Here is an 18,201-nt window from a genome sequence, read left to right as displayed (position 1 = left end):
AAATTGGCTTGTCTTTTTCCCGTTAAGCTATAAGGGTTCTTGATACACTCTGGATACAAGTATAAGATTTGCAAATATTTTCTTTCATTCTGTGAGCTGCCTTTTCACTTTCTTGATAGTGTCCTTTGAAGCATAAACATTTTGTGCCTCGTTTTTATGAGGTCCACTTTATCTAATGTTCCTTTCTTTGCACGTTGGGTGTCGTATCTAAGAAACCATTGCCTGATCCAAGGTCGCAAAGATTGACGCCTATGATTTCTTCTAAGAGTTTTGTAGTTTTAGCTCTTGTTTAGGTCTTTGATGCATTTTGAGTTAATTTTTATATAGAGTGTGAGGTAGGGGTCCAACTTCATACACTTGCACTTAGATAGCCAGTTGTCCCAGCACCATTTGTTGAAAAGACTATCTTTCCTATTAAATTCTCTTGTCACACTTGCCAAAAGTCAACTGGCCATAAATGTAATTATTTATATCTGTACTCTCTATTCTATTCCATTGGTCAGTATACCTGTCCTTAAGCCAGTTCCAGATGGTCCTGATTACTGTGGCTTCCTAGTAAGTTTTGAAAGCAGGAAGTGTGGTTCCAACTTTGCTCTTCTCTTTCAAGGTTTATTTGGCTATTTGGGATCCCTGGCATTTTCCTATGAATTGTAGGATCAGCTTATCAATTTGTGCAAAGAAGCCAGGTAGGATTTTGAGAGGAACTGCATGAAATCTATACACCAATTTGGATAGTATTGTTACCTTAACAATATTTAAGCCTCTGACCCATGAACACAGGATGTCTCTTGATTTATTCAAGTCTTCTTCAATTACTCTCAATAATATTTTGTAGTTTGCAGGGTATAAGTCTTATACTTCTTTCATTAAAATTACTTCTATTTTAAATTCTTTCCAATACTATTATAAATTAAATTATTTCTTAATTTTAATTGCATATTGTTCATTGCTAGCATAAAGAAATACGAGCACATCCAGAAGGTAGTGAAGCAGGCATCAGAGGGCCCCCTCAGGGCATCCTGGGCTATACTGAGGACCAGGTTACCTCCTAAGGCTTTAAAGGTGGCACCCACTCTACCTTCAATGCTGGGGCTGGCATTGCCCTCAATGACCACTTTGTCAAGTTTGTTTCCTGGTAAGACAATGAATTTAGCTACAGCAACAGCATGGTGGACCTTATGGTCCACATGGCCTCCAAGGAGTAAGAGCCCCCTGGGCCACCAGTCCCTGCAAGGGGAAGAAAAGCCCTCAGCTACTGGGGACTCCTTGCCCCAAGTCAATCCCTCAATACACTGAGAATCTCCTGACCTCCACAGTTTCCATCCCAGACCCCCTGAAGAAGGGGAAGTGGCTTAGGGAACCCCACCTTGTCATGCACTGTTAAAATTCACTGTACCCAGCCAAAAAGAAAAAAAAGAAATACAATTTATTTTTGTATAATGACCTTGTACTCTGAAATTTTGCTGAACTCATTAATCAGCTTTAATGGGTGTGTGTATGTGTATGAATTCCTTAGAATTTTCTATATATAAAATCATGTTATCTACAAAGAGTTTTACTTTTTTTCCAGCTTGGATGCCTTTACTTCTCTTTCTCACTTGCTACATAAATGTTAGCTTGTTGAACACTTTTAACCCAAGTTTTAATCGGCTGCTTATGCCAAATTGTCTCATAAGGGAATCTCCCGTCCCTAGGGCCACCCTCTGACAAGCTGGTACCCAGCGATGCTAGATCAACCCACTCGAAGGCAAGCACGCTCTGGGGGCAGGAGGAAAGAGCACCGCCTCCCCATCTGAGGTCCCATTCCCACTCCTTACTCCAAGCTCAGGACACTAGGCTTCCACATACAATTGGTCACCAATCCTATACTTGCTTCTTTTCACAAGATCACAGAATAAAGGAGAAAAGAGATATCAGAGTGAAATTACAAGGTCCAAGAAACATAAACAACCCACCCAGCAGCCAGGGCAGCAGTGGGGTCAGGGTAGCAGGTGTACCTGTGGGAGCTCAGGGGAGGCCCAAGGACAGTGTGGTGGCTGAGTCACCCTGTCCTGTTCTCCACACACCACTTCCCCGTCCCGTGTCAGACCCCCTACCCCACGCAAGCTGCCCAAGCTGTGGAGGTGTACAAACTGAGAGGCACCTATACACATACGTACACGGCCACCAAGGGGCGGACTGTCCACATCACACAGCCCGATGGAAGGGGGCAGTCCAGCCCAGGCTGGTCACATGGAGGACAGCTGCGAGGAGCTCCTCTGGCTGGAGCTGTGCTGGCTCAGGACAAAGGTGGATGAGTTGCTCTTTTTGCTTACGCTCGTCTCTCCCGGCCGGGAGCCCCTTAGGTAGCTGGAGCAGCAGAGGAAGCGCTGCACGAGCTCGTGGAAGAGGTGGCCCGTGAAGAGCATGTAGATCCAGGGGTTGCAGCAGCTGTTGAGGCTGGCCAGGAGCATGGCGATGATGAAAGCCGAAGCTGCAGGGGGTGGGGGTGCAGGGAGAAAGGAGAGCAGGGCATAAGGACTGGAGCGTTAACCACTGTTTCCTGAGAGCAGCCTTTTTCTGGTACCAGGAGCTGGGCCACAAACGGAGCACTAAAGAGACAAAATCTGCCTTCCACATCCTTGCCGTGGTTGTGCACTCAGCCTGCCCCACAAGCCCTCCCAGGCTCAGCGGCCCTGGAAGGCTCCTGGTCCTTTCTCTCATCAAACACTTCCCCACTGCGTGCTTCCACCAGCAGGAGCTGTCCTCCTCACGGGCCCCTGTTCCGTCACCACTCACCCAGTAAGAGTGAGTGCCTACTGTTCAGGGTCCGAGAGCACAGAGTCTGGAAGCTGCCAGACCTTATTTGTATTCTAGCCCCATCAGGGACAAATGACTTTAACTCCCCCCACATTTCTGTTTCCTAATCTCTAAATGGGCAGACCAAGGAAGGGTGCAACTCTCTAACAGCGAATCACAGCCAGCCCCACAGAAACCAGATTGGAGCTGACACCTGACGGATGCTCATGAATGTTCCAGGCAGAGAAAGGAGGAAGGAATGGCACAGGCAAAGGTGTGGGGGCCAGAAAGTGGATGCTCTCTGGGAAGATGCCCCTAAGAGCACTGCTTTGACATAACAACAGACATTTACCAAAAAAAAAAAAAAGTGACACTAAAACTATCTGAGACACTTATGTACAAGCCATTATACTGAGAATTTATTAAGTTTGAGGCAAAATTAATGATCAGCAATCAACTTCAAGACATTGCCTGTCACAAATTTAAGCTTCAAAGGGAATAAAAATTCCTAACCCTAAGTACTTCTAAGTAGAAGGGGGAAAAATTCGGGCTTCTTTCAATGGACTTAAATCGGACAAAGTTCAGACATCTCCCACCAACAGAGGAGGAAAGGTAACACCTCCAGAAACTCAAGGACAGTATTCCCAAGGATCCTGTTCACAACCACATCCTCAGAAGCACAGCAACTGAAAACCCACTAGTCTTCGGTCTTTTCTGTAAAAAGTTTTCAAAAAGTAACTCTAGAATTCAAACGCTAAATCCGGAACAGGATTTTTCATGGGGACACTGGACTTGAGAGATCTAGATGCCTCTGTGGACGAAAAGGGGCCACATACTAAACCTAACAAGCTCGGGGGCGGCCTGCATGGTGGGCCTTACAAACTCGGAGACAGAAAGGAACCACACAGGATGGTCCGATCACAACAATGCCGACCTAAAAGCCGGTCGTGGAGGGTAGTCACATCCTAGGCCTGTAGCGTCCTTGACAAAGGTTCATCTTGACCTCCAGTGAGCCTGGGCATTGTCTTTTTGCATCTAAGACAACACACCTTTGAAGTATGAGTGATGCTCTTTTCCAGACCCCTCCGGGCACGCCCACCGACCAGGGACCACGGAACCCCTCATCGTCCTCTTGTGCCCTAAATACCACCTCTGTGTGTTGTAAATCTTACTATCCTGTACCCACCAGTGTAAAAGAAGTATGTGTCTCTCTATTTTGCTTTTAATCCGGTCTCAGAGATCTCCCTGCTTTATCTTCTCTCACTCCCTTAATCTACCACCGTTGGATTTCATGCAACCACTGCCCCCTCACGCCACCACCTCCTTTGATTCTAATGTTCAAAATAAGGTGCAAAACTGCCATTTTCTGGAGCATTTTTTCAATCTGTTGAGATTTTGCTTCCAAGCAACTGCAGTCAGCTTGACTCAAATAAACTCATAAACATTCTCTACAGGTTTGGAAGTGTCTCACGTTGGCACCACCATCAACACAGAGCAGAGTTATTGGTCTGCAAAGTGTCCCAGCACCAAAGGGAGGAGGGTGGCTGTTTGTGAGACAAATTCAGCGGTTCTCAAAGTGGAGTCCCCAGATCGCCTGGGAACTTGTTAGAAAAGCAGGTTCTCAGGCCCCACCCTAAACCTATGGAGTCAGACCCCTGGTTGAGTTTGTTGTAAACAGCCCTCCAGGGGAGTTTGATGCACACCCAAATTTAAGAACCACTGGTCTGACTATTTGGTGCACCTGGAACCAAAACAAGTTACAGCTGACCAAAATAAATAAATGTTGCAAAAGAGAAAGTTTAGAAAGCAAAAGAGGGAAATCTAATCCTTAGACTAAAATAATTTTAAAAAGAGAGAGAGGGAGAAAGAGTGAATGAGGGCAAAAGCCAGTGACACTGAATTCTTCACTTTCTATAAAAGAGAATGAAAAAATATATTTGCTCGGATTTGAACGGGCAAGAAGATGAATTTAGGTTTAGAAATTGTGGTGAAATATCACAGAGACTAAGAATAGGAAGTCTTCGACATCATAATTAAATATATAAAATGAAAGAGGCAAAATCAACACATAAAAGTCAAAATTTTAAAAGGCATTGGAAAGTAGGCTGTCAGGCGCCAGGGGAAGGGTGCAAGTGAATGAGACTCTAAACGGTGAAGAACAAAGCCCAGGCTGGGCAGAAAGGCACCGGCTCACCCAGGTGGGTAGTTAAGGGTATAATCTTAGTCGTTCGTTTAAGCTACTTACCTCACTCTTTACATTTGGATCTGTGTAATTTACTTACCATATATTTTTTTTAAACTTACATAAACAACAACAACAAAGCAAGCAGTTCATGAATTCCACAGTGGCTGCCCAGCCTGGTGAGAGGGGCTGCGGCCCCGGCCAGCACCTCTGCTCCCACCTGGTGGCCACAGACACGAATTACTTGCCTGGCCTTGCCCCTGGGGGCCGATGATCCTCCCTAAACTGAACCTGCTCATGCCAAGTTGCCAATATTAAGGACACATGTGCACTTATTTTATTTGACAGATATGCTAATCCCAAGACATGAGTCCCCACTGGTGGAATTTCAAGCCGTCAGCAGGAAGGAGAGCTATTTGGGAATTAAAAAAACAGGGACTATGGAGGACATTTCAAAGGGAAAAAGCAGCAGGAGCTTTTAACAGGTAAGAGAGACCTTCGGAGAGCATTCAGGGGCTGCCGGAGCTGGGGAAGGGAAACTTCAGGGGAGGAGCCCGGAAAGAGCCAGGCTGAGGAGGGCTGAATCAGGCTGAGCCTGAGCTTTAATCCACAGGCAGTGGGGAGCCACGGATGGTTTCCAGCAGACGAACGGCTGCACCTCATCTGCTCTCTGCGCTTACTGTATCTTGTTTAGGCCACAACTTTGCCCTTTCATCAGACTGCAGAGGAACAGAACAAAGCATGGAAAATCCTGTCCTTGCATTTCACAATGACGCTTCCAGGGAGTGCATGACAATGCAGCAATGAGTCCACTGAACTACTGTCAAGCTCACAGAGAAGAGGGCGGTTTTCAAAGCAGCCTAGATAAAGAAAGTGAAGCTCAGAGAAGGGAAGTGACTTCCACAAGGATGCACAGCAAGTCACCCTATGTTCCTACCTGAACATAATGAAGTCCGACTCCTCTTAAAACTAGGTTAGCATTCACACATGTCAGGTTGGTGCCAGGTAGCAAATCCTCTCAGCCCCAAAGCAAAGACACAGACTGGGCAGGCAATAACCCTCATGGTGTGATTTGAGGGACAGAATCAGAAAGCAACTTCCCTGTTCCAGCAACAGATGTAGAATCCCTCAGAAACCAAGCACTGCCCACTCCCCAAGGATGGTCTTATAAAATCCAAATGTACCTGGGAGGGGAAACACATTGCCTCTTATCAGATCACTATCCTTCCTGGCAGAAGTGTCTCTGGGTCTAGACCAGGGGCCAGCAAACTACAGCCCAAGGGTCAAACCCTGCCTGCAGCTCATTTTTGTACCAAAAATTACCCCCATTCATTCACATATTGTCTGTGGCAGCTTTCGCACTACAAGGGCAAGGTAAGTAGCTGTTAGAGACCTTATACCCACCCTCCAGCCTAAAATACTTACTGTTTGGCCTTTTATATAAAAAGTTAGCCAATCCTTGAGGCCCACAGTTAGGGGCAAATGTTTAAAAAAAGTAGAAAAAAAGGCTCAGAAAGGAGAGGGGCAGACCCTCAGAGCAAGCTCGGCCCACATCTCCCCAAATTGCCAGGAGCAGAACTTTGCTTTCAAGTTACCCAGGCCTGGCACAAGTCCTGGCTCTGCCACTTTGCAACTGTGTGTTTTTGGACAAATTACCTAACCTCCCTTAACCTCAGTTTCTCCATCTGTGAAACGGGAATAAGAAATTCTTTACAGAATCACTGCCAAGTTTAATCAGACAGGATTCCAAGTGCTCACCATGATTCCTGGCACACAACACCAGTAAACATTTAATAAACCTTAGCTATTGTCATTATTACTACGATGCTGTACACATGCTCAGTAAATGTTACTTTTCTTATCATTAACAGGATTAGTGCCAATACATGTGAAACAATGGGGGAGGCTGCTCCCCAGGCTGGACTGTGTCTTAGAATCTGAGGCAGTCCAAGGTGGGACATAGGACACAGGACATTCACAAGGAAAACCGGGGGGAAAATAGTGTAAAAGGGCTTTGTGAATGGCAAAGTGTTTATTCAAATAATTAGCATTATTATTATTATTATTATTATTATTATTGGATATGAGACATGATTAACTGCATAATTTTTTAAAGCCCAAGGTCTGGGGACTCCTGATCCCAGCTGATTAAAGAAACTGTCCTTTGCCCTTTTTTCCATGACTTCAAAAATTAAAAAAAACAAAATAAAAACTCAGAGCCCTGGGATTGGGTTATGTGACACCAAAAGAACTTTAGATAGTCCATTTTGGAAAATCTTACTCTGCCAGTGACCTAAGAAACCCAAAAGGACAGGTGGCAGCAACTCTCCAAAGGACCCCCTATAAAAATAACACCTTTCCCCCAGGACCAGCCCTGAGTGCCTGCGCACTGCTCTCTCTGTGGCTCCTGCCTAGAAGGGAGGGCAAGTGGGAGGCACTGGTCCAGGGATTGGCCCTCACACCTGCCTAAACTCAAGCTGGGAGAAAGAGGGGAAGAGGGGGTAGATTATGAGACATCCATGCATCCTTTCATGCTACTCTACTGGGTGCCAGCCACTGAGCCAGCCCTCGGGACCTGCCCTCAAGGGATTTACAAACACCAGTGGGAAAAAGAGAAGTACAAGGCAGACACTCTATTAAATAAACAGGCAGACACTCTATTAAATAAACACGGAGTTGCAGCATTTGGGGAAGGGGCTGGCTGGCCCAAGACTGGGGACCACAGGTGATCTTCAAGGTGGGGCTCCAAACTGGGAAGGTGAGCAGAAATGGCCAGGCACCAAAAGCAGACATCCCATGCCAGGCAGCTTTATACCCCAGGGGACAGAAACCACGCTGTATTTCCACTCAGGCCAGTGATTCATGGAGGGGTGGGCGGCTGAGGGCCACTCCAGGACGCTATGCTCAAGCCTTCAATCCGCCTACCAGCCTGGTTTTACTCAAGCCCCAAGAACTCCCGTGAGGATATCCCGGCACTCCCTCCACTCAAATTTCCCAGCACTTCTCCTGTCACTGAAGGCCCAAATTAGCCCAGAACAGCTGACACGCAGCTGCCCAAGGCCTCTCTGGGCTGTGTTGCTCCTGAGGCATTTCGCATACAATTCAGACACATGGCTCATCTGACATCTCTCATCTGAATCAAATCAAGTTCATCAACTTTCATACTCCAGAAACCAATCACTAGTTCCAAGGCCTCCGCACCTACCCTGAACCAGTCAGGTCTAAGTCCCTTATTTCTATAGGTGCTGTGTAGAATTTGGGAGTCGTGGTCTAAGGAAGACCTTTTTTTTTCTTTAATGTACACGTATATAAAGACTGAATACCAATATATATTAGAGTGCCTTCTTTGAAAAGCCCACAATTTGACAACATTGGAATTGTTCTAAAAAATCACAAGTGTGTGGCCATCTATGTGTCATAAGGTCAGGATTAACGGCCAAATTTGGGGGCCTCAGAGTGTTACAAGGGCTTCTATTACATCACTGCTCAAACCTAGGGGACATGCTGGGCTCTCTGGACTGAACCTAAGGAACAACCACATTCTGAAAACAGGGGCCTTTTTGCAAACAATCAGCCCTCCTCTACCCTGTGGGGACAACAGGGCCCTGCAGTCAACTGGGCCACAGGTGTAAAGGCTAACTGCACATTTCGGTAAAAGAGATAAGATATTAAAGACTTACTATTCAATGTGTAGTCAATGGGCTAGCTGCATGGGCACTGCATAGACGTCACCCAGACGCTTGTTACAAATGCAAACCCCACCCAGACTTTCTGAATCAGAATTTGCATTTTAACAAGATCCTCCACATAAACTAACTATCCAATGATCTCAACACGAAATGGACATCCGCTTCTTTGCACAGCCGGCCCCTACTCATCCTTCAAAACCCTTTCCAAATGTTGATTCCTCTCTGAAGCCCTACTGATTTTTTTCCCAGAGACAGAATCAACAAATTCCTGTTAGGGCACTCACAGTACTTGATAAATAAATATCTCTCTTACAGCATCATCCCTTCATACTGTCATTATGTTTATAACCTGTGACTAGAGACCATGTCTCATTTGTAGCTGTCCCTGGCCAGCAAAGACTGGAAAGTTCGAGGAGTTCAATAAGGGACTGAACTGAACTGAAGCTGAAATTAGCAGGCAGAAGTCCTAATAAATCAGCCACCTCCACTAGCACACTGGAAAGGCAAAAGGACAATTTCCCAGCTTGATGACAGGAGACGGCCTCCTAACAAGATGACTAGACTCAAATGCAATTCCCTCTAGGAAAATTAAATTCACACTCAGATATCAGGGTCAGGTGGAGAGAAAGAGAAACTAAATGTGCAGGAGCGACCACTATAGTGTGAGGCGTGGGCCCTGGAGGGCAGAGGCCCATGGTACCGGAGCATCTGCCAAATGGGTAGAAAGCACCAGCTTCCAGCAGAGCACAAAGGGAGGCTCTGGCAGAGGCTGCCCCTTGGTGGCCAGGAATCAGAATCACAGGAATCAGGGGCTGGGACACTGAAGACCACCTGGTCTGTGGTACACCCTGAATTACACGCCACCTGGTTACACACCATTCCTACCCACCTGTCATTTCCAAAACCCAGAGCTAGAACCTCCCCAGCTCCCCTCCAGCTGTCTTCCCCAGATGAGGCCTTTGTTTCTCTTTACCTCGGGGCACTTGTTCCCAGCGTCACTGGGCTCGCCACCATTCCTCACCTGACACTGCAGTCCTCTGCTAAAACACTGCTCTTGCGCTCAAAACAATTTCCACCTCCTCAATTGCACTGACTTCCCCCAGGACCCTGGCCCATCTTGAAACTTCTCTCTTCTTTAAAAGCAAACATTTATTGAGCACTTACAATATGCCTGGCACTATGTCACTGGCACATTCCACCTTCCCCTCAACCTAAATTCTATTCTTAACCCCTGAAAACTGAGCTCTAGGCAGATTTGGTCAACTGCCCAGGGTCATTGCTGCCACTTTATCTGGCTACCCCTTGAGACATAAGAACCCGACATCAGCCTGGCAGAAACTGGGGCTGTCCCTCCCAGAGGTCTATGGTACACCCTGAATTCTGTGACCAATCTTGGCCTGACTGTCACACGTTTACGAATATGGCAGCTGTTTGTAGAAAGAACACATTGATATTCACAGCAGGAAGGGACTCCCCCCCAGCTGAGGGAGACAGAGTTTCATGAAAGGGGCACCGGAAGAGGCTGCCGGGTCCCGTGTTGGGGTTGTCCCTGGACAGCCCCTGAGAGCATCCTTCTTAGATCATGAAGTCAATGGCACCCCTGGAGTTGTGCACAAAGCAGCCCACACACTGGACCTGGGCTCTGAAGGATGGATCTCCAGAGAAGAAACTGGGGTGGGCGCTCCTGTGGTGACAACAGTGTCAGCATGGGTGCCAAGCAAAAGGACCGTGTGGGAAATGGTAAGTCGGCAGGCCTGGCAGGGGACAGGGAGGCCGACTGGCCAGAGGCCAGGGAGAGGTGACGAGGGTGCACTCATCGGCTGAATGTTAGGTCAGGCCAGGCCTACACAAGGCTCTAAACCAGTGCTTCTCAACCTCTTAGGGGACATTGGGCAACGTCTGGAGACAGTTTTGATGGTCACACTGAGGGGGGAAGTGCTAGTGGCATCTAATGGGTAGGGCCAGGGATGCTGCTAAACATCCTATGGGGCATGGGACAGCGGCCCCTCCCCACACCACACTCAAAACAAAGATTATCTGGCCCAAAATATCAATAGCCAAAGTTGAAAACCTCTGCTCTCAACCAAGAAAGTGGTCATGGAAAGGAAAAGGGAAGTTTGACATGGGAGGTGTGCAGCCGAGATGGTGGGATCAGTGGACAGCGGAGGAAGTCAAGCGATACAGGTGTAGAGCCCAGAGGGCTGAGAGGGCAGAGCCATTAGCTAGGGGCCATGAAGCTGGGTGTTGCTGGAAAGATCCCAGGAGTCGGGGTGTCTGGGCCACAGAAAGGGTGCAGGGCTCTGGGGCAGAAGCAGGAATCAGCTTCTTTATTTAAAAATATATATATATTTTTAACTGATTTCAGAAAGACAGGAAGGGAGAGGAAAAGAGAGATAGAAACATCAATGATAAGAGTCATTGATCGGCTGCCTCCTGCACGCCCCCGACTGGGGATCGAGCCCGCAACCCAGGCATGTGCCCTGACTGGGAATCAAACCGCAATCTCCTGGCTTACAGGTCGATGCTCAACCACTGAGCTACACTGGCCAGGCAGGAATCAGCTTTTTTAACAAGTGCCCAACAGATCCAGACGCTGAGGGAAATAGAACACCCTGAAAATGCTGGCCTGGGGACAGGGGTAGTATAGTATGGCAGTGTCTCGCATGAGATGACTAGGTTCAAATCCCAGCTCCACCACTTATTCAACATGCTCTTGAGCAGCTCATACCTCCCTGAGCCTCAGTGTCCTCATCTGTAAAATGGAGATAATTCCCCCTTTCCTGCTGTGTTTGGGTTAGGATGAAAGATGGGGCCAGCCACAGGGTCTGGTACTTAACAAGGGGTGGTACTGATATCAACTAACGCAACTCCTCACCTCACTGAAACTGATGCCCAGAGAGGGTGCTGTGTTCCATCGGGACATGTTATCTCTGTTGCTCAGATGGGAATGGCAAAAGCTCACAGACCACCCAAAGACGTGCCCCATGGGGACTCTCATCACTTCCCAGTGCTATCCAGGGATCCAGTGGCTCTGGCTCTTGGGGACTGACACATGGGGTCTGGCAGACCACAGTTCAGCCCTCATCCGGCCCCTAGGAGTGAGCCCTATGGGCTTGCCTTTGCTTGCAACAGTGGACAGTGCAAGATGGTGAGGTGATCAGGTGGGCCAGCGCCTCACACAACTGACAGGCCAGCCCTGAACCCAGGCCCATCCCAGTCTCTCCAGAGAGCTGATCTCTTCCCATAGGCCCTCCCACAACCCCTGCTCCCCCTCCCTGCTCCCTCCTCAACCCATTCAGACATCCATCAAATGGGAAAAAAGTATGTAGCAAAGCCTCACCCAGCAGGCTTTTATTTTTTGCTGCTATTAATCAAACCTTAAAAAAAAAAAAGCAAAGACACCCTGGGGCAGAAACCCAAAGGGAAAACATTAGCACTAGCCAAGAACTCACAATTGCTTAATCGGACAAGAGTATGGTCATTAACTATCCCTGTAATTGCAATTTATACCCAGAAGGGCCAAGCTAAGAGCTCTCCCTGGCCAAGAACGGTCTGTCTACTCTCTCCTCCTGCCCACTCTCTCCCACTGCTCTCCATACCAATGGGTCACCTGAAGAACAGGTCCCTCTCCAAGTGCCCAGCCCACACACACCTGGGGCACAGTGTCCCTATAAGGTGGGCAGGCCACACTGGAGGGGCCAAAGTCCCACAGAAACAGGGAGGGGCTGGGGAAGCTCATTTTCAGATGGGAAAACACTTAAAACCAGGCCTCCTGTGCATTTCAACCTTCCTTCTGGTATAATACCCGACAGATGTTTGGTTGCCCCGAGTGATGGGACGCTCATTTCCTTACCAGGTAGCCAGTTCTACTGTTTGGAGGGCTGCTTAGAAAGTCCTTGTATTTGTACTCTTGTCAGAGCACCCAGGACAGAACGCCCCGGAGGACCAGGAAGACCTGGGCTTCTCATGTGAGACCCACCCTTTCCTCTGAACTAGGAAAAAGCAAAGGAACAAAGGGAAAGAAGACCTGAGGTTCCTAAAGTCCACTTCTTTCCCTGTTCCTGGAGCCTGAGCAGGAGCCCATCTCTACTGAAGGTCTTGTCCACCCCAGGATATCCTCAGGGGATCGGAAGGGCTCTGAGCCTCACTTTACCTAGGGGCATGCTCTCTTCTCTTTTCCAATGTCTTGTTTTCAAGACAAATGAATTGCTTAGTGTACTATTTTTTTATTTTTTTGGTTAATCCTCACCTGAGGATATTTCTTCCATTGATTTTTTAGACAGAGTGGAAGGGAAGGTGAGAGGTGGGGAGAGAGCGCGAGAAACACCGATGTGAGAGAGACACCAATTGGTTGCCTCCCTCATGCACCTGGACCGGGTCAGGATAGAACCCGCAACCCAGGTAGGTGCCCTTTATCAGGAATTGAACCCACCCGTGACCCTTCTGTGTGAGGGTCGACGCCCTAACCCCTGAGCCACACCAGCCAGGGCGACTCGGTAAACTTTTAAAGTGAAGAGAAGATACGCACTTCCCTGAGCAATCATGACATGTGAAACCGGCGGGGACTGTGGCTGGGGATCGCGGAGGCCGCGGGAGCCCCAGCAGCTCCTCTAAAGGGCCCGGCACGGACTCACTCGGACGCTCCCTCTGAGCCCAGCGCCGGGCAGCAGCCGGAAAGGACCTGGGACACTCAGGGAGGAACTAACCTGCCTGAAATCGGGGCGAGAGCTGGAGGGGCGGCTTCCTCCCAGGCAGAAGGGCTGGCAGAGGCCATGGCTCCTTTGGCGAGTCCTCCCCGCACACAGCTGGTAGGCAGGCGCCATATTGTAATTTCCAGCACCTGACGCACACCTTTGGCCCCGCCCCGTTTTTCCCGAAGGCCCCGCCCCTTCCTACCTGCAGCTCATCCAAGCCGTTTCCAGTGGCTTTTCTGTGCAAGTGGCCTCTCAAGCCTCATGCTTAGGGCTTTCCTAAAATCTCTCAAACAAGCAGCAGTGGGCCCCATACAGCTTGATAAGTGTCCCCAGGCCTGGCACTAGCGGCAGCCTGCATTGGATCATAGCTTGGCCTCTCCTGGACATCGCCAAGCCCAGCACAAGTAGCAGCCAGCTACGGTTTGCTGTGTAGCTCATGCTGGGTGGCGCTGGGCAAGGCACTGGCAGAGGCTGACTTTGCACCTCCCGGGAGGCCCCAGAGACAGTGCACCTGGTGCTCAGACTCGACCACACTGGATTACAACCCTGCCACATCCACGAGTGACACACTCGAGGGGAGCACTTGGTGAACACAAAGCTCCACTGAAGTAAATCCTGCTCCATAGGGGTGTCTCCAGCACAGCAACTCTTTGGTTGTCATTGCAACGGATCCTCACAGCCAACTGGCTGGGGGTTCAATTCCTCCCAGTGACGCCAACAGCAACCAAGGCTCAACTACAACAGGACAGTGTACACAGCCCACACAGGGGAGCACCTAGAAGGCCCAGCTCAGGTGACTGGGGAGGCTGAGCCACTGGACCCTACAGGGCACCTACTACAAAAAGCCACTCTACAAACTCCAGGAGACATAGCAGCTCTACCTAATACATAGAAACAAACACCTGGAAGCAGCCAAAATGTGGAGGCAAAGAAACATGTCACAAAGGAAAGAACAGAAGAAATATCTAGAAGAGGAACTAAATGAAATAGATCCAAGCAAGCTAACAGATACAGAGTTCCGAATTTTGTTTATAAGGATGTTTAAGCAGACTATTAGGGAAATAACTGAGAAAATTGATAACATAATAAAGTACCAATTTGAAATGAAGCCTACACAAAATGAAGTGAAGAATAATTTACAGGGAATCAACAGTAGAGTAGAAGACGCTGAGAATCAAATCAGCAATTTGGAACATGAGGAAACAAAAAACACCCAACCAGAAGAGCAAAAAGAAAAAAGAATCCAGAAATATGAAGATAGTATAAGGAGCCTCTGGGACAACTTCAAGAGGCCCAACATTCATATTATTGGGGTGCCAGAAGGGGAAGAAAGAGACCAAAGAATTGAAAACCTATTTGAAAAAATAATTACAGAAAACTTCCCCTACCTGGGGAAAGAAATCGACTTACAAGTCCAGGAAGCACAGAGGGTCCCAAACAAGAGGAACCCAAAGAGGCCCACAGCAAGACACATCATAATTAAAATGCCAAAGGTTAAAGACAAAGAGAGAATCTTAAAAGCAGCAAGAGAAAAGCAGTTAGTTACCTACAAGGGAGCACCCATACGACTGTCAGCTGATTTCTCAACAGAAACCTTGCAGGCCAGAAGGGAGTGGCAAGAAATATTCAAAGTGATGAAAAACACGTAACTACAACCAAGATTGCTTTACCCAGCAAAGCTATCATTTAGAATTGAAGGTCAGGTAAAGAGCTTCACAGATAAGAAAAAGCTAAAGGAGTTCATCACCACCAGACCAGCACTACAGGAAAAGATGAAGGGTCTTCTTTAAGAAGAAGCTAATGAACAAAAGAATCTGACGAACTAAATAGATCCAGAGACATTGAAGCAGGCAACAAACAATCATATTTCAGAGGGAAGAGAGAAGGGGGTGGAGGGTGGGAAGAGATTAACCAAAGAAGTTATATGCATATATGCATAACCCATGAACACAGTCAATAACGGGGTGAAGGCCTGGGGAGGGGGTGGGAGCAAAGTGGAGGGGTTCAATGGGGGGGGGGATGGGACACCTGTACTACTCTCAACAATAAAGATAAATTTAGGAAAAGAGAGAGAGAGAGAGAGAGAGGAATCAGAATATCTGCTGAATGAACGAACTGAATGCTGAAATGTCCTTGCTCTAAAATTAAGACACTAAGGGTCAAGGGGAAGCGGGGACCCCTCACCTCAAGTCCCACAGCTAGTAAGGGCTGGAGGGAGGACTAGATCCCAGGTCTCCCCAGTTTCCGCTCTAAGGGAGTGTCAGTCTCACTAACTCAAGGGCTGGAGTTTGTGCTCCTCAAGACCTGAGCCCGGTCTCTGCTGGAGCCTGCCCAGAAACAGGGATGGCCTGGTGTCTCATCTTTTTTACTCCCCACCCTCAATGCTGGCTTTTGCCCAACCTAACTCCCTAGTCCTGTGCCCCTCATAAGAAACCTATCACTGGAAGAAATGAGGGTGGGCAGGAAACCCCAGCTCTAGTGGCTGCTCTGCCTCTGACTTGCTGTGTGACCCGGAGCAAGTGCCTTCCCCTCTCTAGATCCCTGAAAGCCCACTGTAAGGTGCGACCAGCAGCTGCTGGATGAAGCCAGGCTGGCTTTACCAAGTCCTCCCAGCAACCCTCACATACCGCAGGTGCTCAATAAACAGTGAATGCCAAATGACCCAGGAACAAATGCTAGACTACCTGGGAGGGCTGGGAAAGCCAGGGGTCTGTGGTTTGGGGAAGAGAGCAAAGCAAAGTCATCCAGCTGAATGAAGGGAGAGTTCAGCTTGCACAGGGTGGCTGTGTTTGAGACTGCTGGGAGCAGTCCGATTATGTCAGGAAATGGGACATTCGCGCTGTCTCAAAGGCAGGTAGGGTGAAAGCAAACCCCTCAGTGTCTCCTTACAAACACTGGAGTCCCTGGCATCCCAGTGCAGTTTCATGTGCTCAGCCTCAAACAAAAAGGTGTGAGGGTGTGAGTTATTTGCCACCACTGATTACCCCTCCTACTCTTACCATTTGTGGGCAATGAGGCAGCAGCTGCCTGGAGCTCCTAGCCACCCAGGGACAGCTACAAGCCCAGCACCTTCTCAGGGCTCGGATGGACCGACAGAGTCGCCCGTCTCCCAGGGCTGCCCTTGTCCGAACCAGACCCCCTGGGTTCGGGCCGACGGGAACTTAAAGTGGAGGGGTCGTGAGATCGGGCCCAGGTTCGAAAGTTTCCTCCACTGCTCACTAACAATTCATAAGCTCAGGTCCCTTAACCTCAGTTTCCTTGTCGATGATGAGAAGCCACAAACCGTACGCCCCACGTGCAGCCCGAGGGCGGAGCTAAGGCCTTGCACGCGCACCTTCTCCTTTCCTTCCCCTGCTGCCCGGCGAGAGCTGGCGCTTCCAACATTGTTGCAATTTTACGAAAGAGCAAGTCGAGGCTCAGGGAAGTTACGCCCCAGGTCACTGAGCCGGCGGGCGGTGCAGCCGCGCAGGACTCGCCCCCAGCTCCGCAGGGCTCTCCCCACAGGCCCTCAGGCCCCGCCGGAGCAGGGCCCGCCCCGCCAGCCGCGCCCCGGCTCCCGCCCCGCGCTACCTTCCTTGGGCGCGTCGGCGTCCCAGACGCTCCACATCTGCACGAAGAAGAACGGCGTCCAGCACACGATGAAGGCCAGCACGATGATGAAGGTCATCTTGACCGTGCGGATCTTGGCCCTGGAGATGAGCTTGACGCTGCTGACGCGCGCCAGGGCCGCGCCGTCCCCGCCGCCCGCCTGCGCGCCCGCGGGCCCCTTGGCCGCCCCCTCCGCCGCCGTCTTGATGCGGAAGTTCTGCCAGATCTTGAAGCAGATGAGGCTGTAGCAGGCGGTGAGCACCACGACGGGCACGATGTAGACGGCGAGCGTGATCCACGTGACGTAGGCCTTGGGCCCCCAGGGCTGGATGAAGCCGGCCCAGCAGTCGAAGACGCCGTCGGCCACCTCGCGGATGGAGAATATGTGCGCCTGCGGCGCGCTGGCCACCAGGCAGCCCAGCCAGGTGACGAGCACCGCCAGGCGGTCCGCGCGCCGGCGCAGGGTGCGCAGCGGCTGGCAGATGGCCAGGCAGCGGTCGAGCGACATGAGCAGCAGCAGGTAGGTGGAGGCGAACATGCCCACAACCTGCAGGTACTTGACCAGGCGGCACAGCAGGTCGGGCCCGTAGAAGCGGAAGGTGATGTCCCACAGCAGCTGCGGCAGGACCTGGAACACCGCCACCACCAGGTCGGCGATGCTCAGGTGCTTCATGAAGAAGAAGAGGCGCGAGTGCTTGTGGCGCGTGGTGCGCAGCGCCAGCAGCACGCACGCGTTGCCGCTCAGCGCCAGGAAGAGGATGAGGCACAGCACCGCCACCTCCACGCGCGCCAGGGCCTCGTTGCGCTGCGGGGGCCCGTGGGTGCGGTTGCCCTCCGCCCCTGGCGGCGCCGCGCTCCCGTTCACCGCCTCCGAGCTCCAGTTGGCCTCCAGCGCGCACTCCATGCCCGGGGCCCCCACGGTGCGACCCTGGCCTTTTGGTGACTTTTAGGGCGTGGCCCGACGCGGCGCCCGGGCGGGCCTGGGGGCGGCTCGGGGTGCTGTGCGGGTGACTCCGCAGACCGGTCTGCCGGGCGGGACCCTGAAACCAACCCCCAGGACCTTGAAAAGACCGCCGTGTTTTTCTCCCGACGCACGTGCAGCGCAGGTGTCCCCTTCCCAGGAACCCCAAATCATCTGAGACTCGGGGCACAAGTGCCGGCCCCGAGATTGCTCAGCCGCCACCCCAGAAATCCCCGTTTGCGGTACCTCTGAGCCCCTGGAGATGTGCGCGAATCCAGCGGACCGCCAGCTGCTTGAGGTCTTCAGTCT

At 50.2% G+C, this 18,201-nt stretch overlaps 1 protein-coding gene across 1 annotated transcript; it reads right to left on the bottom strand.

Moving 5' to 3' along the window:
* Window positions 1–2,051: 2,051 nt before the first annotated feature.
* On the bottom strand, window positions 2,052–17,835 carry OXTR (oxytocin receptor). The gene is made up of 2 exons (XM_087824657.1): window positions 16,914–17,835; window positions 2,052–2,473 (listed from the first exon to the last, which is right to left on the bottom strand). The coding sequence occupies exons 1-2, from the start codon at window positions 17,833–17,835 to the stop codon at window positions 2,229–2,231; spliced, it is 1,167 nt and encodes a 388-aa protein (XP_087680783.1). The 3' UTR covers window positions 2,052–2,228.
* Between the last annotated feature and the right edge of the window lie 366 nt (window positions 17,836–18,201).

Source organism: Miniopterus natalensis, chromosome 15 (assembly GCF_054644295.1).
Source record: "Miniopterus natalensis isolate mMinNat1 chromosome 15, mMinNat1.hap1, whole genome shotgun sequence".
Classification (NCBI taxonomy): domain Eukaryota; kingdom Metazoa; phylum Chordata; class Mammalia; order Chiroptera; family Miniopteridae; genus Miniopterus; species Miniopterus natalensis.
Note: the sequence above shows the minus strand (reverse complement) of the source record. Positions and strands in the feature narration are given on the sequence as shown.